Below are 22923 nucleotides of genomic sequence, written 5' to 3'. Positions count from 1 at the left end.
CTCTGGTCCCCCTCCCCCACCCCTCAATGGAATATATATATATATTTGCTTTTGTTTCAATACCCTGTACAGTAGGTGGCAGCAATACAACAATAGGTTTAGTCTGCCATAAAACTTTAAAGAAGAAGAAGAACTCTGTTTTCCAGAGGATCACAGGCGCCCATTCTCCAAATGCCCTAATGGGTTGTTGATGTGTGTAGCAGAGGTGGGACAACGAGAAAGGATTTTCTGGAAAGCTGGCTGAAGCAGATGATGAAGTAGATTCTGAATCTAATGGTGGTAGAATCAAGAAGAATTGGAACATTGTCCAAAATAAAGGAAAACAGCGAAGTAGATAACAGTGATGAGAATGTCACTTCGTATCTTGTAGGAGTATAGTTTGTAAATCAGGAGCAGCTGATCGAATTCCCAATCTTGAGGAATCCATTTGAGATATCCAAATTGGTGGCGAGAGTGCTGGGTAGAGTGAAGGTTGTGAGGATCACGAGAGGCGGGCTTGTTTCGATTTTTTTGTGTCTCGTAGGATCAGAATAAACGTGTGTTGCGTCTCACCCAATTTTACAAGTTTTAAGTGTCGTGTATGTCTCTTAGGAACAGGGCACCCCTCAAGGGGGTTATATCTGGAGTCTCGTAGGAAGTAGATGTTTAAGAGATGAAAAATATTCCTGGAGTGATTGATGCACTTTGGATGAATCGTGTGGTGAATGAAGAAAAATTAAGAGTTTATATGTTCTTTTGTTTTTTGATAGAAGGTCTCTCCCTACTCAAGTGCAGTTAGGGTATATTAACTACAGAGTCTGAGCATTTATCCCAAGACCAGTGGGATAATTGCGATCATTCTAAAGCTTTTGGTCATGTTTCAAGTGTTTGCAGAAGGGAGAAGCCGAAATGTCTGAGTTGTAGAAAATATCATATGCGTTATAAAAGTGTTGCAATTGTGGTGGGAACCATGAAGCCACGTCTTTCGAATGCCCAAAGTCAGCGCTATCCAGAGCATATCATATGCAGCAGCTGTTAAAAAATAAAAGGGTTGAGGGTTTGAATGGTGCACTTGAAGAATCCATAGTGGTGGATAGATCTTCACTGCAGGCTGCAGGGGTTGCCTTTCACCAGCTGGATCCTGACATTTTAAAGGTTAAGAAGGTGGCCTTTATAGCTATGGTGATAAATTGCACTGCCAAGGTGGAGAGAAAGTCCAGGAAGATAGAAATCATTGTGGAAGTGGCAGAACGGTTCCTGGGGCTGAAAGATTTCTCTGCGAAGGAGTTATATGGAATATTATCACAAGCCGTAGCACCCTCTCAGGCCCTAGAGCCTGAGAAGGGACATATGGAGAATTGAAAGAAGAAAGAAGTGGGAGTTTAATTTTGTTTTGTCAATGTACTATTTTTTTAAATGTAGGTGTTAGTTTCCCTATCATGTATGTGGGCTCCCATGTGGCGCAGCGGTCAAAGGCACTGCATCTGTGTCACTACAGACCCTGGTTCGATTCCATGCTTTATCACAACAGCCTGATTGGGAGTCGCATTGGGCAGCGCACAATTGATATAGCGTCGTCGTGGTGAAGGGTTTGGGCGGGGTAGGCCGTTATTTGTAAATACGAATTTGTTCTTAATTGACTTGCCAGGTTAAATTAAATGTATGGATTTTCTTTTTACCTTATTTTGATTTCAACCCGTCCAGTTGGTGGCGGCAATACACCTTGTTGGGTCGTAGTCCGCCATAAAACCCACAGAAGAACTCTGTGCGTCTGCTAGGAGTTCCACTGTTTGTGACCTATAAAGGTAGAACCACTTGACAAAATGTTTCGAAGAAAACTGACAGCGTTGGATTACCATAACCCCTCTGGATTTGACTGCAACGGTAGCTATAACAAAACCACGATAAGCAAGCTATCTGCAAGTGAATGACGTGCACTTTCAGAGCCACCCATGGCCATGCTCAGAATATGTAGCATCTAGCTAGCTAACGTTAGTTGTTACCGTACCGTCTTTTGATGTTACTCTAGTCTAAAACATTTCGATACAGCCATGTCTGTAATATGTATGCATGTTTTGTTTATTTTAGCTGTGTTCAATAATCCAACACTATTAACCCGTGAGTCTTGTTAGGTGGTCCAGGTTTTGTGCATTTGCAAAGCTAACTAGCTTTTTGGGAGCTAGCTAAGCCAGATAGTTGGCTAACTAGCATAGCTAGTTTACTAACAGCAGTGCCAGCGAGGCAGTGGAGACGGAGAACGCAACTAGGTAATGTTAGATAATTAGCTCACTTTAGCTAGGCTATGGGTGGCATCTGAAAGTGATACTCTCTCTATTCCTTGTTGGTATATTACAAGTGAATTGTCTTAGGAATTTTACAGAATTTTCTTGTGCGAATTTCTGCCAGTTCAAAATAAATAAATGTGAGTGCTTTATCTTTGTCCTTATTACATAACACATATTATTCCCACTGGCTCCCCAGTTATAACACAGCCTATAATTTAACACAGGAAATCTATTATTACCACTATTTGTGCATCTAGTTATTGTGTCACTGTCTTCATGTTCTGCTTTGCACAGATGAGACAGAGTTCAGGAATTTCATTGTGTGGCTGGAAGACCAGAAAATCAGACACTACAAAATTGAAGACCGGGGCAACCTGAGAAATATCCCCAGCTCGGAATGGCCCAAGTCCTTTGAGCAGGTGAGCAGCAAGACTTGCTGCAGGGTCAGTCAAAGGTCTGTTCATATTACATCTGAGAAATTACAACCTGGATTGTCGTCAGTAGGGCGCACTGTAACACAGTTGCGATGGAAAACGAAAATCTGTGTTTTTTATTATTGTGCAAGTTCACGTAGTATCTCCATGTTTCATAATTGTCTCCTTACTGAACTGGGTTATTTTTTCCACTTTATGAGCGTATCTAGGAGGATCTGTTCTCAACCCCTTCCCTAACCGTTTACATCACAGGCAAAACAATAGAGCCAGTCCAAGGCCAAATGGTGTCAAGTGTTGCAGATGGAAATCCCATGAATAGAGCAGACATGAATGTTTGTTCTACATGACATATTTCTATCTGAACATTCCAAAACGTCCTGCTGAACACGCCCCAGGATTAGTCTGTAGACCTAATCATCCTAGAATGCTGAAAGCAATCCGATTTACCGGCCTAATCACTGGTCTCCATAGCTGTGACGCTCTCTTTCATTGGAGAACCTCCATTGGGGTTGTGAAGTTACCATCCCGTTTTCTGTCCAGGAAAATGAGGGATGAGGAAAGACTCTTGAGACATAGCACATGTCAGCGCTTGCATCAGAAACCTTTGTCTCCAGGCTTGAATAGTTCCCCAGTGTGATGAGTCTGGACAGTAAGGTTCCTCTGGGTAAGGCATGCTGCTCAAGGAGAAACTACCATTTTTTTTCATGAAATGTGAATGGCGGCATTTGAAAACAATTGGTCAGCCATGTCTCACCTGCGGTGTATTCAATAGGAACCAAACGAGAGCAAACAGGGAGGGACCTACATGCATTTGTCCAATGCTTTTTTTTAGTTTTACGGTGAGCGCTGATGAATACACAAGCTCTGAATTAAAGAGCTACCTGGTGAGAGCTAGTAACGACACCACTCCGATGGACTAAACCATTTTGAAGAAGATTGTATCACGGTTATGGTCTCAGGAATCTTGTATTCAAAGTACCCTGGGTCATATTCTGTAAGGCACACTGACAAGTTTTCTCCCTTCTTAACATGAGCTTGATTTTCTGTTTTCTACGTAGTATCTTCAAGATGTAAACTGCCCATTCAGTGTCCAAGAGAGACAGGAGTCGGTGGACTGGTTGCTGGGTCTAGCAGTTCGGTTCGAGTATGGAGACAATGGTACTGTACCATCCATTTACTCCTTATATCTCTTGATTTATTGAAGGGACTAGTGTTATTTTCCTAGGTGTGATTTGGTACTTTGAATGTCAGCCACTAGATGGTAGCATTGTATTAACAGTGGCAATTTTAACTTTGACTGCTCCACCATAAGGTGTCATTTATTTTACTAGGCAAGTCAGTTAAGAACAACTTCATACTTACAATGAAGGCCTAGGAACAGTGGGTTTACCTTGTCAGCTCGGGGATTCGATCTTGCAACCTTTCGGTTACTAGTCCAATGCTCTAACCACTAGACTGCCTGCCTAGTGGTTAGAGGGATAATCTAATTGTGGTTCCACCCTCTGTTGCCATACACTGTTGTTAGTGTCCAGGAGTGTTAAATGACCGAGTTTACACACTATTAAAGCAAGTATTTTGTTGTAAAAGCAGTTAAGTAGTATGTAATAAGTGGGGGGCATGGACTAAGTGGTCACTTTCTGGATGTTGTGTGTCCCACTGGCTCCCCAGTTGAGAAGTACAAGAACTGTCCGCCAGCCACGGCCACCAAGGCGGAGAAACCCTCGGATCCACTCATCCATCTGGACAGTGAGCTTAACCACTCTTTCATCTATTCCTCTAAATGCCTATCCTCCTCTCTCCCCTTACCCCTCTACTCATCTCTCTCATCCTCTCTTCACTCCTCTTCCTCTATCCCTCATGTTTTGTGATAAAATCATCATTGCACACAGCAACCTCCCACTGCTATGGGATTGTAGATGCTGACAGTGGTGACTAGAAACATTGGATACCTCAGGATTATGTGGTGCCTTTCACTAGCTACTCTTCTAGCGTAGGTACCATTCCTTTGCTTTATGCTCATTATTACCTAACTGGCCTGCTTAGGCTCGACTTCCCTTGAAGATGGTTTATTCCCAGTGATTACATATGGTTATCTTTTGTTTGATTACCATGCAAAACAAGATGAGAATCAAACCAACAGGGACAGTTGTGACTCCAGCTGACATTATGAATGTCAACAGGCCCATGCTGTATTGAAAATAAGTGTTTCAAGTTTTATTGTCACTTGCACAAATACAGTGAAATGATTAACTCTTTCACAACAATGCAGTAATCAATATCTGTAGTACTATAAAGTAAAGTAGAACACAAACGCACAAGGAATAGACATGAGAAGAACACAAGAAAGTAAGCTACTGAATGTACAGGGTCAGTGTGAATACCATATTCACAATGTGCAGGGATACTGGAGTGGTAGGGGTAGATATGTATAGTGTTAAGGTGACTGGGTGTATTCCCTTCTTGCTCCGCAAGGCAACAACCCAGATTTTAAGGCTGGCGTGATGGGCCTGGCTAACATGCTGAAGATCCAGCGTCACGACGACTACCTGGTCATGCTGAAGGTGAGAACCAGCAGCCATCAAGCACCATGTCTATGAAGTGGGACAAATGTACTAAGGCCCTTTTCACACTACTGAGCCAAGCTGTGCCTAGCGGTAGTGCGATGGCCTAGTTACGCACCCACCATAGTTACTGGAACCTTGCTGGAAAGGACAATGTAAAATGAAAATATCAGAGCCAGTTCGGATTGGCACTATACTGTGAAAAGGGTTTTACTCAGTTCTTATGACCATGTTGTAAATGATGACCCTGTGCAGATTTGGTAGCAATGGTGTGGTTATTCTACTTGTCCAACAGGCTATAAGGATCCTTATCCAAGAGAGGCTGACCCCAGAAGCTATAGCCAAGGCCAGGCAGTCTAAAGAGGTGAGATACTGAGGCAGATCCACCCTCCCGCCTACACATTTAGGCCTCATCAAAATGACAAAGGTTTTAAAACGTGATCTGAAAGAATGCCCACAATATTTCAGAACTGGGTCCAAACAGGACTGGGTTTTGTATTTTTGGGACCATTTGCACAAGGCAAGCACACTCAAGTGTACAAAACATCTGAGTACTGGTTTAGGATCAGTTTAGCCTTTTTTAAATCACAATGAATAAAATTATATGGACAGGGGTGGGGGCACTCCTACTCTGAGACACTTGACACAGTGGCTTGCGAAAGTATTCACACCCCTTGGCATTTTTCCAATTTTGTTGCCTTACAACCTGAGATTTTTTTTGTTGTTGTGTGTATCATTTGATTTACATAACATGCCTACCACTTTGAAGATGCAAAATAAAAAATTGTGAAACAAACAAAAAGACAAACTGAAATTGAGCATGCAAAACTATTCACCCCCCAAAGTCAATACTTTGTAGAGCCATCTTTTTCAGAAATTAAAGCTGCAAGTCTCCTGGGGTATGTCTCTATAATCTTGTCACTTCTAGCCACTGGGATTCTTTGCCCATTCTTCAAGGCAAAACTGCTCCAGCTCCTTCAAGTTGGAGGGTTCCGCTGGTGTACAGCAATCTTTAAGTCATACCACAGATTCTCAATTGGATTGAGATCTGGGCTTTGACTAGGCCATTCCAAGACATTTAAATGTTTCCCCTTAAACCACTCAAGTGTTGCTTTAGCAGTATGCTTAGGATCATTGTCCTGCTGGAAGGTGAACCTCCATCCCAGTCTCAAATCTGGAAGACTGAAACCGGTTTCTTTCAAGAATTTCCCCTGTATTTAGCGCCATCCATCATTCCTTCAATTGACAATTTTTCCAGTCCCTGCCGATGGGGGGGAAAAACATTGAACATGAAGTTCTCGGGGTGATGAGGTGTTGGGTTTCCTTGATGGCAAAAAGAGTACCTTCTTCCATATGTTTGGGGAGTCTCCCTCATGCCTTTTGGTGAACACCAAATGTGTTTGCTTGTTTTTTTTCTTTAAGCAATGGCTTTTTTCTGGCCACTCTTACGTAAAGCCCAGCACTGTGGAGTGTATAGTTTAATGTGGTCCTGTGGACAGATACTCCTATCTCCGCTGTGGAGCTTTGTAGCTCCTTTAGGGTTATCTTTGGTCTCTTTGTTGCCTCTCTGATTTAATGTCCTCCTTGCCCGGTCTGTGAGTTTTGGTGGGTGGCCCTCTCTTGGCAGGTTTGTGGTGCCATATTCTTTCCATTTATTTTTTTAAATAATGGATTTAATGGTGCTCTGTGGAATGTTCAAAGTTTCAGATTTTTTTTATAACCCAACCCTGATCTGTACTTTTCCACAACTTTGTCCCTGACCTGTTTGGAGAGCTCCTTGGTCTTCATGGTGCCGCTTGCTTGGTGGTGCCCCTTGCTTAGTGGCGTTGCAGACTCTGGGGCCTTCCTTTCAGAACAGGTGTGTGTATGTATATGAGATTATGTGATGGGTCATGTGATATTTAGATTACACACAGGTGGACTTTATTTAACTATGTGACTTCTGAAGGTATTTGGTTGCACCAGATCTTATTTAGCGGCTTCGTAGCAAAGGGGGTGAAAACATATGCACCCACCACTTTTCAGTTTTATTTTATTTTTGAGATTTCTTTTGAAACAAGTTTTTTTTCATTTCACTTCACCAATTTCTGACTTGTGTATGTCCATTATATGAAATCCAAATAAAAATCAATTTAAATTGCAGGTTGTAATGCAACAAAATAGGAATAACGCCAAGGGGGATGAATACTTTTGCAAGGCACTGTACATAGAGCCTAAGAGTGTGATGGGTAAGGCCTGTGTGCAGTGGTCTGGAAGTCATCTCCGTGGCTACGCTATTTTAAGAGGACGGCTGTATATTGGCACTTCCTGTGTCCCCTAATTGCTGTGATGTCTCTTCCTGTTTTTGCCTCAAGGGTCTCCCCGTGGCCTTGGACAAACACATCCTCGGCTTTGATACTGGAGGTGAGTGCTCGCAGTCGAGTATTTTAAGTAATGCACACGGACACGTTTCAAACGGCAGTGTATTAAGGAACTAGTCCCTAAATGACATTTTGAAGTACTTCTGTAACTGCAAATGCTTACGCTGTCAATTCCCTGTTGTGCCCAAGACGATTATTATAATAAGTCTCTACACATTTTTATTTGACAATTATAAAACGCAATACAAACATGAGGATACAATGCATTTAAGTAAAAAACGTATTTCCATTGTGGTCCTCTTCAAACATGTTACACAATCACAGCCAAAAGCTGAATTGCAGTAAGTATCACATGGCCCAAATAATGAAATACTGCAAAGACCAAAACATAACACATTTGAATAGTCCTCCAGATAAGTGGTTGCTCTCCTTGGGAATAGCTTGCCGAACTAGCCAGCCAGCTTTCTTCCCTGTCCAAACCACGTTGGTTGCAACTACTTGGGAGTAGCCTGGCTCCGCCTTGCCTTGCAAATCTTTCCACTGCTTAGCCACCCTCGCTGAGTTGAATCGCATCCCGTACCTCCTCAGTCCGAGTAATCTCCAGTGGTGTTCTCCAGGCTGAATTGTCTCCCAGTCCCAATGTAGCAGGCTTCCATTACAGCGACACGATTCAACACAGTCTGTCCAAGCTGTCCGACACCTCAAAAGGACATCCCCGGTATGAGCTCCCCAAATCAAAACTGCATTGACAAAGCTAGCTGTAAAGCAAGCTAGCAGTGCAATCAATCTAATAATTGATTTATTATTTTGAAAATACGATTTCAGATCACGAGATTTGTGTGATCGCTATCTTCCTAAAACAACATAATAAAATTAACAATACATTTGCAGGAGCTAACAGCCCAGCTAGGCTGCCCCCTAGGGCACCATGGCAAACCCGTTCTGTCCTATTGATATGATTGACAGAATAGTAATGGAATTTATCTTGACTACTGTTGATGTAGTACTTAGTAGGATTGCTAGGGCCATCTCATAGTCGAGATCTGATCCAGATCTGTTGGAGATGCATCCGGGCAAAGAAAATGACATGGAATGTGTCAGTGGAGACGAGTGACATTTTCCTGTGAACCACTGTTTGAAGTGGCCTGTCATGTCAACATAAGCAAGCTGTGTCAGTGCAGGATTTGTACGTACATGCCGAGAGGTGTGTACAATGCCGTTCAAAAGTTCTGGATCACTTAGAAATGTCCTTGTTTTTGAAAGTAATGCTCTTTTATTTTTGGGGGGTTCCATTTAAAAGATCAAATTGATCAGAAATACAGTATAGACATTGTTAATGTTGTAAATAACTTGTTGCTGGAAACGGCAGATTTTTCAGGACCCTGTCTTTCAAAGATGATTTGTAAAAATCACTGTTTAAACACTGTTTCCTATGCTTGTTCAATGAACCATAAACAATTAATGAACATGCACCTGTAGAACGGTCGTTCAGACACTAACAGTTTACAGATGGTAGTCTGTCATGAAAACTTAGACACTAAAGAGGCCTTTCTACTGACTCTGAAAAATACCAAAAGAAAGATGCCCAGGGTCCCTGCTCATCTGTGTGAATGTGCCATTCGTCATGCTGCAAGGAGGCACGAGGACAGCAGTTGTGGCCAGGGCAATAAATAAATTGCAATGTCCGTACTGTGAGACGCCTAAGACAGAGCTACAGGGAGACAGGACGGACAGCTGATCGTCCTCGCATAACACCTGCACAGGATCGGTACATCAAACATCACAACTGCGGGACAGGTACAGGATGGTAACAACTGCCCGAGTTACACCAGGAACACACAATCCCTCAATCAGTGCTGAGAGAGGCTGGACTAAGGGCTTGTCGGCCTGTTGTAAGGCAGGTCCTCACCAGACATCACCAGCAACAATGTCGTCTACAGGCACAAACACACCGTTGCTGGACCAGACAGGACTGGCAAAAAGTGCTCTTCACTGACGAGTCGCGGTTTTCTCACCAGGGGTGATGGTCAGATTTGCGTTTATTGTCGAAGGGATGAGCGTTACACCGAGGCCTGTACTCTGGAGCGGGTTAGATTTTTGGAGGTGGAGGTTCTGTCATGGTCTGGGGCGGTGTGTCACTGCATCATCGGACTGTGCCTGCAATGACGACAAGCTATCACAACGCTGTGCGTTACAGGGAAGACATCCTCCTCCCTCGTGGTACCCTTCCTGTAGGCTCATCCTGACATGACCCTCCAGCATGACAATGCCACCAGCCATACTGCTCGTTCTGTGTGTGATTTCATGCAAGACCGGAATGTCAGTGTTCTGCCATGGCCAGTGAAGAGCCCGGATCTCAATCCCATTGGGCACGTCTGGGTCCTGTTGGGTTGGAGGGTGAGGGCTAGGGCCATCGCCATCCCCCCAGGAATGTATGTGAACTTGCAGGTGCCTTGGGTGGAAGAGTGGGGTAACATCTCACAGCAAGAACTGACAAATCTGGTGCAGTCCATGAGGAGGAGATGCACTGCAGTACTTAATGCAGCTGGTGGCCACATCAGATACTGACTGTTACTTTTGATTTTGACCCCCCCCCCTTTGTTCAGGGACACATTCCATTTCTGTTAGTCACATCTCTGTGGAACTTGCTCAGTTTGTCTGTTGAATTTTATGTTATACAAATATTGACACACAAATGCAGTTGACAGTGAGGATGTTTCTTGTTTTTGCTGAGTTTATATTTTCTGAATGGATTATCTACATAGGCGTACAGAGGCCCATTATCAGCAACCATCAGTCCTGTGTTCCAATGGCACGTTGTGTTAGCTAATCCAAGTTTATCATTTTAAATTTTTATTTTTTTTAAATTTTAATCATTTTAATTGATCATGACAGAACCCTTTTCCAATTACGTTAGCACCGCTGAAAACTGGTGACTAAAGAAATAAAACTGTCTTTCTTTAGACTTAGTTGAGTATCTGGAGCATCAGCATTTGTGGGTTTGATTACAGGCTCAAAATGGCCAGAAACCACTTTTTAGCTAACACAACCTGCCATTGGAAACAGGAGTGATGGTTGCTGATAAATGTAGATATTCCATTTTTTTTTTAAATCTGCTTTTTCCAGCTACAATAGTAATTCACAACATGAACCTACACTGTATTTCTGATCAATTTGATGGACAAAAAAATGTTTTTCTTTCAAACAAGGACATTTCTAAGTGACCCCAAGCTTTTGAACAGGAGTGTATGTATGGAAGTTTTTTTTATTTTTTTTCGGGCCACTACAAATGGCTTTTTATTTATTTTTTACACAGCATTTGTAACCTAGGGAAAACAAAAGCATGATTGCATGCATCCTTAATCCTGTCAACGTGTTCCTACAGTCATACAAGAATTCAACTGTGACCTTGATCATTGACTGAGCATAATCTCATGTCCTGGAACACTGCCTCCAAATGGTGTGCTGCTCCTTTCTCTGCAGACGCTACCCTGAACGAGGCGGCTCAGATCCTGCGTCTGCTCCACATTGAGGAGCTGCGAGACCTGCAGACCCGGATCAACGAGGCTATCGTAGCTGTCCAGGCCATCATCGCAGACCCCAAGACAGACCACCGCCTGGGCAAGGTCGGCAGATGACCTGGCCTGCCTGAACCCTTGACCTCTGCCCTATAACTCCCAACACACGCAGTCTGTGGAAAAGCAGTACCAGTCACACAAACTATACATGGTCCCAGGACCCTGTTCTTATTCTATTTTCGCCTCCCCCTTTTTGATAAGGAGCTGGGAGGACTGGAATTAAATTGTCTTGTTTTGGAGGGGGGAGCCTTTTTTTTTTTTTATGAAAATGAATGATTTTTTGAAGTTCTCAGATTCTTTGCTGAAATGACCCATTTCTGTTTAAGTCCTGAATCACATTTTATTGTTATAAATATCACATCTTATAAAAAAGGATTAAAAAAAAATATGGTAAAACAGATTTGAGAAGACAATTCTTATTAGTTCACAGAATACTCATACTGCATTGCTGTGTGTTCATTCAATACACATTGACAGTTATAACAGGACTTGTGGCTCAAAGATCTTATTTTAAAGCTATTTTCTTTGGCTTTCTTTAAAAAGTCACATACAAAAATACAGTAGAAAGTAAGAAATGAGGTATAAAACAAATGTACAAAACTTTTTTTGCGGGGAGGGGGGGGTAGTCGCAGTTGGTGTTTTGTAAATTTGCTGTGGTTGGTGGAATACTTGCTCCATCGCAAGTCTTCTTTCGCCGCCTCTGTAGCAGTGTACGACGGAAGGGTTCTCACGGGCAAGCCTGCCAAAATAGCACCATAAACACGATTGTCTCTATCATTGTCTCCCTGCAACAGATGACAACCATATTAGGGCCACAGGAAGGATAGCAGACATCCTTGATGGCTACCCCACACTCAGCAAAAAAAAAAAAAACTAACGTCAGTCACAGAACAAACATTACTTTCCAAACTTGTCATTTAAAAAAAAAATCTCCATAAATTCCCCTCTTTGTACATTTCAAGAGTGCTCCCAACAAACGCAAGACTGTCATCTCATAGGGCTCTTGCCGCTAGATTTCTATGGCTTTGAAGTGCTTTGATGTCTAAGAGAGGACCGGTCAAATTTCGTCACCTAGGTCTGAAGTACAGTGATTTGGCAGCAGGTGCCTTCTACCCACCCCCTGAGGAACTTCCGACTTGACAGGTTCTGTTTCAAGGCTGTTTGTAATGCTTCTGTTATTTGGCATTTTACAGTCTTTTTTTTTCTTTTTGCAGGTGTCCGCTCTGATACTGTCACATAACTAAGCTTGTGAGAAAGCAGGGAGCCTTAACACTGGGGACCATACTTCATCTGCAGAGTTGCAAAAAGATAAGCATTTCAGGCTACACAGACAGATTTTATCTTACCTGACACCCAAAAATGCATAAGCCATACAGTACAATTCAAGTGGAACAGTTCATCTGATTTATTTCCACCAGATGTGTAAAACCACTGACAACGGTGAATGCTATTGCTGGTGTTCCATATTGTTTTGCAGGCGCTGCACAGATTGTCAGATTTCAATTTAGAGGAAAGTGTCTTGTTATCAATTTATATGATATAGCAATCTTCTGAGATGCACAAGCACGACTGCAAAACAGACAACCTGGAACATCACCAATAACATGAGTCAAGATTTGTGTGTGAGCCCACATAATTATGTTTCTGTAGCATGAGGCAGCTTGATGTAAAAGTTGACCACATGGACTGGACGCTATAAAGATGTACACTGTTACCTTATAGACAGTGGGTGGTAGCTATGGTGACGCCGTACAGGTGAGACCTCTGGTCAGGTAGGTACTCGTCTGTGAACTGGCTGCTGTCCCGACTCAGAGCAATGACTCCGTCCCTACAAACACCACAGAAAAACAAATGCATATTCAAGTTTGAACAAAGTGCCCTAATGAAGAGCTGTGATGGAGGGCTAGATTCCATCCGTGGTACTGAAGTTTGGCATTACAGTATGATTGAAATTTAAAGGCAATGTTTCAACATTTTGCGGGACTGCATTCACAGTAAATGCTTGTGTCGGCTCAATTTGAAATTACTTTTACATTTCAATCACGCAATTTGCAACACTGAAGCAATACAAATTGAATCGAGCCCTAACTGTTTCTCCCTGGCTTTAACATCAATACCCTCTCTGTTCAAGACAACAGCTAATGATGAACATTACTAGATACTTTCATTCATTGCACTTGCTTGGACCTTATTGGTCTTTTGTGTTTTGGTACACTTTTTTTTAAATGTAAATTTTATTTGCAATTCAGCTGGTTGCTGCCAGTTGTGCAATGTGTTGTTGAAGATTTTTTTTTTTACCACACTCTAAAAATAACACTACTTTAAACATTGCTCACAGGGTTTGCATGCAACCATTGCACGCATCGACCTCCAAGCACAGCTTAAGTATTTGACATAACTACGACTATTTAAACCCAGATATGTTCCTCTCTTACCTCCTCCAGTCTGTGAAATAGAAGTGGTTGGCATAGAACACCATACTGAATGGGTAGTTCAGGTTGCTGTGGATCACCCTTCTACCCGTCCCATCGGACGCAATGCACTCCAGACGCTTGGTCCCTGTGAGAGGGAAAGAGGGGAGGACACAGAGAAAAGATGAGAGATTGGGGATGGTAAAGGGAGAGATTTTATAGGTTTCATCAGGTTGATAACAGTATAAGCCCCTTTTCATAGTATACAGTCTGTATGCATCTGATTCTGCTCCAAAACAGCTTGGCCCCATCCCCACTAACATGCAAACTCGAGAAATGTCCATTATTCAATCGCCCCCCAAATTTTGTGACAATGCAGAGGGCTCTGTATAGACATTGACAAGATTGCTTGAGGGTAGGTGGGCGTTGGACTGTCAGGTCCTGTATAAACACAAACTCACTTCCTTGAGAACAGCTCTGTTCTGCTCCGCGAAGCGCAAGAAGTATGAATGCCCTGACTTCCGCAGAGGCCTCATAGCAGTAAATGCTGTACGGCCAATACAGAGCCAGATTGACCATAAATCGGCTTTCACATGCTGACCAAACTGGCTCCAGCCGTGCGTCTGCTGATTTTGTCTATCCCCACCAGACGAGTTCATGACAAGCAGGTTAAAATACCAAAATCAACTGTAACAACTATCAGTGGTGTATTGCTATCTGGTTTAAACGTCACACAAGTTTTGAATAGGCTGTATTGCAGCAATTAGGCAACCAAGAAAGGCTAGTGCGTCCCCAACAAATGACAGCAATAGGCTAATGATATTTATTTTACAACTGGTTTACTTATAATCCATTTTAAACTGAGCACACAATTAAAAAGACAGATCAAACTTAATTTAGGCAACAAAAATGTCTCAATACAATGAAACAAAACACACTGCATATATTCATAAATATGCCTACAATGACATACAGTAATAAATGACAAAATACTGTAAATACGAAAAAATAAATAACGTTCTAAAATTGCATCCTACCTGAATAGCGAGTTGCATGTGCCTGCATTTGGCCACGCCAACGTTCTTTCCATCTTTGTTCAATACTTTTCCAAATTTCACTATAGGCACTCTAACTTTTTTGTTTTACTTCAATCAAAAAGGCCTCAATCTTCGCAATCAATAGTAGCCCAAGACTCCTCTTTATCGCCCTCCTCAGCAGCATGCATGTAATGCCTTGATCACACCAGAAGTACATTAATTTCCAATGGAACACTGCAAGGCAGCAGTGCATTCTGTGTGGTGCATACGTTTGATTTATAGAGCGTATGCGTCAAACTGTATACATAGACAGGTTGAACAGAAATGGTAGCAGAAGGTGAATGTTGAACTTTTGATTCACACATCCAGATGATGCTGCATAATATTTTGCGCAAGTAGAGCTGTTGGTGTGATCGACGTGTAAGGCAGCAGGAAAGGAGTGAGAGAATGGTGCTGAAGCTTCAAATTGGGACATGTAACTTAGCCAGCTTGCTGTTGCTAGCTAATTTGTCCTGGGAGATAAACATTGGGTTGTTATTTTACATGTGGTCCTTTTTTTGAATTATCTTTGTAGAATTTGGACCCATTTTGAGTGATACAAAATCTTGTCTTCTCTACTCTGACAATGAATCCACAGATAAAAATGGAAAACATAGTTATTTGATTAATCTCTCCATAAGGTATGGGCTCTATTTCAAAAGATCACTTTTTTTTGTAGAATATTACAGCTGTTATTCCATGTGTTCTACATGTGAGCACTTGAGGCAGCTACTAAGCACAGACTAATAACATAATACAATGTATTAGTGTTTTGTATGTTTTAAAGATCTGTCTTAATTAAATAATAATTCATTTCTCTGTTTTTTATTTAACCTTTTATTTAACTAGGCAAGTCAGTTTAAGAACAAATTCTTATTTTCAATGACGGCCTAGGAACAGTGTGTTAACTGCCTGTTCAGGGGCAGAACGACAGACTTGCCAGCTCGGGAGTTTTGAACTTGCAACCTTCCGGTTGCTAGTCCAACACTCTAACCACTAGGCCGCCCTTTGTGACATGTATAACACTTGAATTGTGGTGTTTTTGTGGTTTATCGTTTTTACATATAGCCTACAGTAGCAAAAGTAATGAAAACATATTTTTTTCATATTCTAATAGTAGGCCTACCTAAAACTTTCATAAACACAACCAAATGTATTTTTATTTTGCAATAGCATATATGAAATGTATTTGTTATTAGCAACAATACCATCTCAGTAGTCTCTTACACTTCTTATTAAGCATTGTGAAATTTATAATGACTTTATAAAATGATTACAAATGTTTCTATTGCGTGACCAAATCATGGGCTGGTGCCACCAGGTTAAAATGTCTGGAGCCCTGCCCTCCCGAGTGGCGCAGCGGTCTAAGACACTGCATCTCTGTGCAAGAGGCGTCACTAGAGTCCCTGGTTCAAATCCAGGCTGTATCACATCCAACTGTGATTGGGAGTCCCATAGGGTGGTGCACAATTGGCCCAGCGTCGTCCGGGGTAGGCCGTCATTCTAAATGAGAATTTGTTCTTAACTGACTTGCCTAGTTAAAAAAATCTCAAATAAATAAAAATCGTGATCCAAGATCAGTTTAGCATTTTTTTCCCCCTCTTTATGAGAGTGAGGATTTGGGAAAGTAAGCTGGTTCTAGTTATATGCCTTAGGTGTGGTTCTATATGCTCCAAGCTCCTAGAGGAGGCACGAGATTCCTACCTGCATCCGCCCAGCACACCTGTCTCGTGGCTGTGTCAAAGGTCAAGGCGTTGGGCAGGCCAATCCCGTCCTTCACCAGCACCTTCCTGCTGTGGCCATCCACTGAGGATCTCTCGATTTTCGGGGCCTCCCTGTTCCAGTCGGTCCAGTACAGGGTCCTAGAGAGACAACACACAGTTAGAAAGCACTTAGAAAGGGCAATTATGGCGGTGTGGATGGTGGCTCATTTGGTTCATAAATGGTGTGTGCAAGGGTAACTGGTGGGATCAAACCCAGGTCACCCGCTCTCCAACCCAAGTCTTAACTTCCTCTAGATCTGAGGGGGCATTTGGGGTTACAAGTCTCACGGGAGGGAGTGATTCCAAATCAATTCCGCTACGCATCAAGGTTGTGGGTTCAATTCCAGCACACACTGAATATGAAACCAGATAGCTATATACAGTGCCTTCAGAAAGTATTCACACCCTTTGACTTTTTCCACATTTTGCTGTATTACAGCCTGAATTTTTGATTGATTAAGTTGAGATTTTGTGTCATTGGACTACACATGGACTACACACCCCATAATGTCAAAGTGGAATTATGTTTTTCGAAATGTTTACAAATGAATAATAATAATAAGCGGAAATGTAATGAGTCAAAAAAGTATTCAACCCCTTTGTTATGGCAAGCCTACATAAGTTCAGGAGTAAAAATGTGCTTAAGTCACTTAAGTTATCTTGGCAAAGGAGAAATGCTCACTAACAAAAATGTGCAAAAATTGTGCACAATATTTGAGAGAAAGAAGCTTTTTCTGTGAATGGAAAAATTTGTGGATATTTTATTTTGGCTCATGAAACATGGGACCAACACTTTACATGTGGCGTTTATATTTTTGTTCAGTATAAATAATAAAAGAAGATAGAACGCTTAAGTTACTCCAGAGCGAACACAAGTCTTTGTGAAAAGGCCAGGTCTTTGGACGTGACTTCAGTGTAATTTTGCTTCGCTTGATTGGGCTTCATGATTAATGTGCTTTTTGATTCCTGAGGCTGGACAGACATGTGCACTCACTCACAGCCAATTCCTCTACCAGATATAAACCCAAATTGAATGTATGGCAAACATCTGCAAACACACTCATACATTTTGCCGACACAAACACACAAGCCTATATCCTAAATACACATACACAAAACCCATTTCTCACTCACTCACACACAGTACACACTGTGCTGATTGTCTATCTAAGCCCCACAAGATCAGCAGACAGGCTCAGAATGTGTGGTTCCTTAGAGGGAGAGAGGGAGGGGGAGAGAGAGAGAGGGAAGGAGAGAGTGGTTGCTTTGGCATTTAGTAAGTAAGTAAGCCTTGTACGAGCCAGAAAGGCTCTTGCCCTAAGGACCAATCTCCTGTTTTCCTCCTGTCAGTTTCGCAATACAACTATGTACAGTACCAAAAGTATGCGGATACCTGCTCTCCGAACATCTCATTCCAAAATCATGGGCTTTAATAACATGGAGTTGGTCCCCCATTTGCTCCACTCTTCTGAAAAGGCTTTCCACTAAATGTTGGAACATTGCTGCAGGGACTTGCTTCCATTCAGCCAAAAGAGTATCGGGCACTGATGTTGGGCAATTAAGCTTGGCTCACAGTTGGCATTCCAATTCATCCCAAAGCTGTTCGATGGGGCTGAGGTCAGGGCTCTCTGCAGGCCAGTCAAGTTCTTCCACGCCAATCTCGATAAACCATTTCTTATGGGCCTCACTTTGTGTATGGGGGAGGGGGGGGGGGGGCATTGTCATGCTGAAATAGGAAAGGGCCTTCCCCAAACTGTTGCTACAAAATTGGAACCACAGAATCGTCTAGAATGTCATTGTATGCTGTAACGTTAAGATTTCCCTTCACTGGAACTAACTCCAATGGCGGCGAGTTTTACACCACTCCAGCCGACACTTGGCATTGCGCATGGTGATCTTAGGCTTGTATGCGGCTGCTCGGCCATGGAAACCCATTTCATAAAGCTCCTGACGAACAGTTATTGTGCTAACGTTGCTGAGGACAGACGATTTTTACGCGCTACGGGCTTTAGCATTCGGCTGTCCCGTTCTGTGAGCTTGTGTGGGCTACCACTTCGCGGCTGAGCCATTGTTGCTCCTAGACATTTACACTTCACAATAATAGTACTTATAGTTGACTGTGGCAGCTCTATCAGGGCAGAAATTTGACGAACTGACTTGTTGGAAAGGTGGCATCCTAGGAAAGTCACTGAGCTCTTCAGTAAGGCCATTCTAGTGCCAATATTTGTCTATGGAGATTGTTGGCTGTGTGCTCAATTTTATACACCTGGAAACAACGGGCGTGATTGAAATCATCAAATCCACTAAGGGGTGTGCACATACTTCTGTATATATAGTGTATACTTTCGTCATGCTAATAAAGCATTTAGAATTGAATTGCGATAGAGAAAGAAAGAGATTGGGAGAGACAGGGCCAGTTTAGATATCTTGATTTTTCCCTTCAGTTCCGATCTCAACTAATTTATCTACCTCCCTCTCTATTTCCCTGTTTCTGTCTCTGCTTCAATCTGTCTCTTTCTATCCCTCTTTTGCCTTTCCTTCATCGGTTGTCTCCATCCGCTGTCAACCTCAGGGTACGTCCGCAATGGCACCCTATTCCCTATACACTGAGTGTACAAAACATTAAGGACACGTGTTCTTTCCATGACATAAACTGACCAGGTGAAAGCTATGATCCCTAATTGATGTCACTTGTTAAATCCACTTCAAATCAGTGTAGATGAAGGGGTGAATACAGGTTAAAGAAGGATATTTACGCCTTGAGACAATTGAGACATGGATTGTGTATGTGTGCCAGTCAGAAGATGAATGGGCAAGACAAAAGATTGAAGTGCCTTTGAACATGGTATGAGAATAGGTGCAAGGCTCAACGGTTTGTGTCAAGAACTGCAACGCTGCTGGGTTTTTCACGCTCAACAGTTTCCCATGTGTATCAAGAATGGTCCACCACCCAAAGGACATCCAGAATATTGACACAACTGTGGGAAGATTTTGAGTCAACATCGGCGGAACACTTTCGACACCTACCTTGTAGAGTCCATGCCCTAATGAATTGAAGCATTTCTGAGGGCAAAAGGGGGGTATACACTGAGTATACCTAATATGTGGAGCCCTATGGAACCTGGTCAAAAGTAGTACACTATATGGGAAATAGGGTGCCATTTGGGAAGCAGCCCCAGCCTTCCTCTGCCCCCCCAGTGACTGTTGATGTGCAGAGAGTGTATTGTTAGTAAGCACATCACAGGAAGACAGCTGCGCCACAGGAAATTAAGCCTAATTAACGTGGCTATTAATTAAAGGAGAAGGGAAATGCCCCGATTCAAATGAAACACACACATGCTGATGCAAAAGCATACACACACACACACTCATAGATGTCAACAACAAAAAACACACACTAAGATAAAGACATACACTCACTTAAAGGCACACGCACAAAACCTGGATCTGACAGGGTAGGGTAGCCTGCTCCTAAGGGACCACCTGCAGTACACTTCTTGCCTCAGAAGAGATATCTTAGTGAGGCTGGGTTTTGGAGCTGATGAGGTCAGAGTGAGATTACCCAGAAAAACCTGTGACCCTTGACCTTAGGGTCTCCCGAGGCCGTCCTTGTCTCACTAACGTGAGTCAGTGTCCCAAATTGCTCCCTATTCCCTACATAGTGAACTACTTTTCACAAGGACCCGAAACAACAGTAGTGCAATATATAGAGAATAGGGTGCCATTTGGGATGCAAACTTAGATTAGTGTGGGAGTTAAACAATCCACCTCCAGTTCTGCTTTGATTTCTTCCAGTCACCCTAGCTCGTCAAACGCCTTTCCACGGAACAGTTTATGACTTTCGGGAAAGTCTCCTTTTGGTCAGAGATGTTGTGATGTTGTGAAAACAGTGGCGCAGTAACTGAACTCGGAACATAAGACAGCCATGGCCGATAGTCACTGCTATGTAGAAAACCAACCGGTACATTTACTGTATGTTCTCAAAAAGTGATGTTTTATTCTAGAGTAAAAAAGTGAGAATAGTAGATGTGCTGACTTGACTAATATACTGTAACACCTAAACTACTGGGAGCGCACATTAATGTGCAAGTACGCTTTCTTTATTACATTATGTATTTTTGTGTTAATGTACACACCACTGTGAGAGATTTTGACATGACCCACTTTAAACCTCAACCTTACCCAGTGGAAGAGTCCACTATGATAGCACGGGGGTTGACCATGTCAGTGTCGAAGAGAGTCTGTCTCCCGCTGCCGTCCAGGTTAGCACGTTCAATCTTGTCCGGCGTGCTATCCACCCAGAACATGGCTCTGCGCACCACGTCCACCGCCAAGCCCTCTGGACTGGTTAGACCTACGGACAATGGACAGTCATAAAGGTTATTCAGTGGAACATACTGTAGTAAATACCTGAAATGTAAATGTAGTTGTCAGTTATCTGTGAAGGTGACTGCGGTAACTCTGGTTGTAGAGTGTGTGTTATCTGTGCTGGCTGTGTGATATGCCCTTGTTGTCTGTGTTACCAGTGGGTGTGAGTCAGTGTTTCCATTAGTCGGTAATAGTCGGCTTTTGGGCGTATAAAAAAAATAAAAAAAAGCTGATAAATAAAATTGGCAACGGCCAATTGTCAGAGAGAAGATAGAAAAACATTGCTTTTTAGCCTATTTATAGATGGAAATACCAGTTGATACGGCCTATGGAATTAAATTGCTGCATGTGTATATTCGTTATGTACTACCTTATCACAAGCACACAGCATACAGAGCCTTTTAGCAAAACATTTCAGACGGCGCTTGTATTGCCTGTTTCATTGTCCGTTAGCCAAATGCACATTTGCGCATAGCCTACTGCTTTGTGTGCATTGCTGCGCTAATAATGTTACAAAATAGTTTATCAACATTTTAAGCTAAACGTTCTGATCTGTTGCATCAGATTCATAGCTTTAAAAAATAATAATTATGTATGCCTACTGGTTGTATGAATTTGGGATCCTATCGCCCCACAAATGCCCCAGAGTCTGTTTTGGCTATTTCTTTCTCGACAAGCTGACCAATATAATAGGTAAATTTAGGGGATAGTAGATTGACATAGGCTCATAGGCAGTGTGTTTATAAGGCTAGGGGAAGCTAAGCTTCCCTAAGTAAATTGAATTCAATTGCCAAAATGATATAGCCTAATTAGCCTACTCCGGTCTAAACAGAAATAAATCAAATAATTCAAAATAGGCTACTAAAGCATGATTTTGGCCACAGAGCATCATTAGCCTTAAAAAAATAAGTTTGGGATTGTTTTAAATCGCATTACCGACAGTCGGAAGGAAAGGCAGCGTGCACAATTTAGACAGTGAGCGAGCGCAGCAAATACCTAATAGATTATTGTTGAGTTGCGACTGTCAGTGAAAAGTAGAGAGGCCCAGCCAGGCATAAAGCAATATTTCAAAATTAAATCGCAGAAAAACATAGCCATTTTGCTTTCCAAACTATTGCTGTAAAGACAATGAAAAGATGAATCTGTCTTTTAGTTATCAAAATTCTCACCTTAATTGAGCGAACAACAGTAGGCCTATAGCATCTTATTGGCACGTATTCTATTTGTGTCTCCCCTTCTCATAGGAAGGGCAGACGCTTTTATTGATCTCTCAAATTTTTCATGTTAAAAAAGATTCTGCTAATGTCTCCAGTCATACAAAGTAGAATTGCACGAAATGTGTTTTTCTCGTGCAACGAAAGAAGAAACATATCAGATACAGCCTATAGCCCAGGCCTCTACGCTATACGCAGCCATGCATTGAACAGTCTTTTTTACGAACAGTGATTGAGTTATATTATTAGCCTAAATAATAATGTAAAATGTTCGGTGCCACATTTTCCTAATGGCAACCCTGGTGTAAGTGTACCTGTGTTGATGAGAGTCTCAGGCTCGGCCCCAGGCTCCAGTCTGGCTCTGTTGATGGTCCTGCCTGCCAGGTCGGTCCAGTACACCTTCTTCTCCCTGCAGTCATAGTCGATGCCCACCACAATGGAGCCCTGTGGAGAGACACATACATTTTACACTCACACTTACAGTCTACCATGTCAACACAGTTTGTACCTTAGCCACGATCAGAACACGTGACACAAAACTATATGGATCTACAAATACAGTGGTGAGTGCCGTGAACTTCACACAATGCCTAGAAAGAACACTAAGAAATTGTGAATGGTTGACATACAATGAGATATTCCTAGCTGTTCAATAGTACAAACTCTACATTAAGCTCTTGTAAGGACTAGCATGGAGTAGCCTAGTATTCTTCCTTACATGCAGAGCCAATAGTGTAGAGGAGCGCTCCGAGTCCATGAGTGTGCCATTGAGAGGCAGTGCCCCAATCTGCTGTCCCTGGGCATACAGGAGGGAGGTGCCTGAGGGGGGCGGGGTCACATCAGGGCGAGGCAGAGGGTGCATGGTGGGAGGGGCTACAGTGGGGACACCTGTAG

At 42.5% G+C, this 22923-nt stretch overlaps 2 protein-coding genes across 5 annotated transcripts in view; one reads left to right on the top strand and one right to left on the bottom strand.

The window, feature by feature from the left end:
- The first annotated feature begins 1546 nt into the window (after window positions 1–1546).
- Window positions 1547–11597, top strand: rtraf (RNA transcription, translation and transport factor). 2 transcript variants are annotated; one of them, XM_020500808.2, is made up of 8 exons: window positions 1547–1863; window positions 2559–2683; window positions 3757–3856; window positions 4367–4444; window positions 5171–5259; window positions 5555–5623; window positions 7614–7662; window positions 11103–11597. In XM_020500808.2, exons 1-8 carry the CDS (start codon window positions 1803–1805, stop codon window positions 11255–11257), a joined length of 726 nt encoding a protein of 241 aa, XP_020356397.1. In that variant the 5' UTR covers window positions 1547–1802; the 3' UTR covers window positions 11258–11597. The 2 variants fall into 2 exon arrangements, with proteins under 2 accessions (XP_020356397.1, XP_020356396.1); XM_020500807.2 differs by having other exon boundaries at window positions 4358–4444.
- The window catches only part of nid2a (nidogen 2a (osteonidogen)), a 99785-nt gene continuing 88353 nt past the window's right edge, over window positions 11492–22923 (bottom strand). For 2 of the 3 annotated variants that reach the window (XM_020500804.2, XM_020500806.2), the window contains 7 exons: window positions 22748–22917; window positions 22344–22473; window positions 20630–20801; window positions 16389–16546; window positions 13633–13756; window positions 12913–13025; window positions 11492–11982 (listed from right to left, as the gene is read on the bottom strand). In XM_020500804.2, the coding sequence (XP_020356393.1) occupies window positions 12914–13025; window positions 13633–13756; window positions 16389–16546; window positions 20630–20801; window positions 22344–22473; window positions 22748–22917 (866 nt within the window). In that variant the 3' untranslated portion in view covers window positions 11492–11982; window position 12913. The remainder of the gene's footprint in view (window positions 11983–12912; window positions 13026–13632; window positions 13757–16388; window positions 16547–20629; window positions 20802–22343; window positions 22474–22747; window positions 22918–22923) is intronic. The other variant, XM_020500805.1, reaches the window with a different exon arrangement.

Source organism: Oncorhynchus kisutch, linkage group LG14 (genome assembly GCF_002021735.2).
Source record: "Oncorhynchus kisutch isolate 150728-3 linkage group LG14, Okis_V2, whole genome shotgun sequence".
Taxonomy (NCBI): domain Eukaryota; kingdom Metazoa; phylum Chordata; class Actinopteri; order Salmoniformes; family Salmonidae; genus Oncorhynchus; species Oncorhynchus kisutch.
The sequence above is the reverse complement of the archived record's forward strand: the minus strand, read 5'-3'. Positions and strand labels throughout refer to the sequence as shown.

Coding starts and splice junctions, on each gene's coding strand:
- rtraf (XM_020500807.2), top strand. CDS start 1,803: ATGTTTCGAAGAAAACTGACAGCGTTGGATTACCATAACCCCTCTGGA. Junction 5,260..5,554: donor ACTACCTGGTCATGCTGAAG/GTGAGAACCAGC, acceptor CTTGTCCAACAG/GCTATAAGGATCCTTATCCA. Junction 5,624..7,613: donor AGGCCAGGCAGTCTAAAGAG/GTGAGATACTGA, acceptor TTTTGCCTCAAG/GGTCTCCCCGTGGCCTTGGA.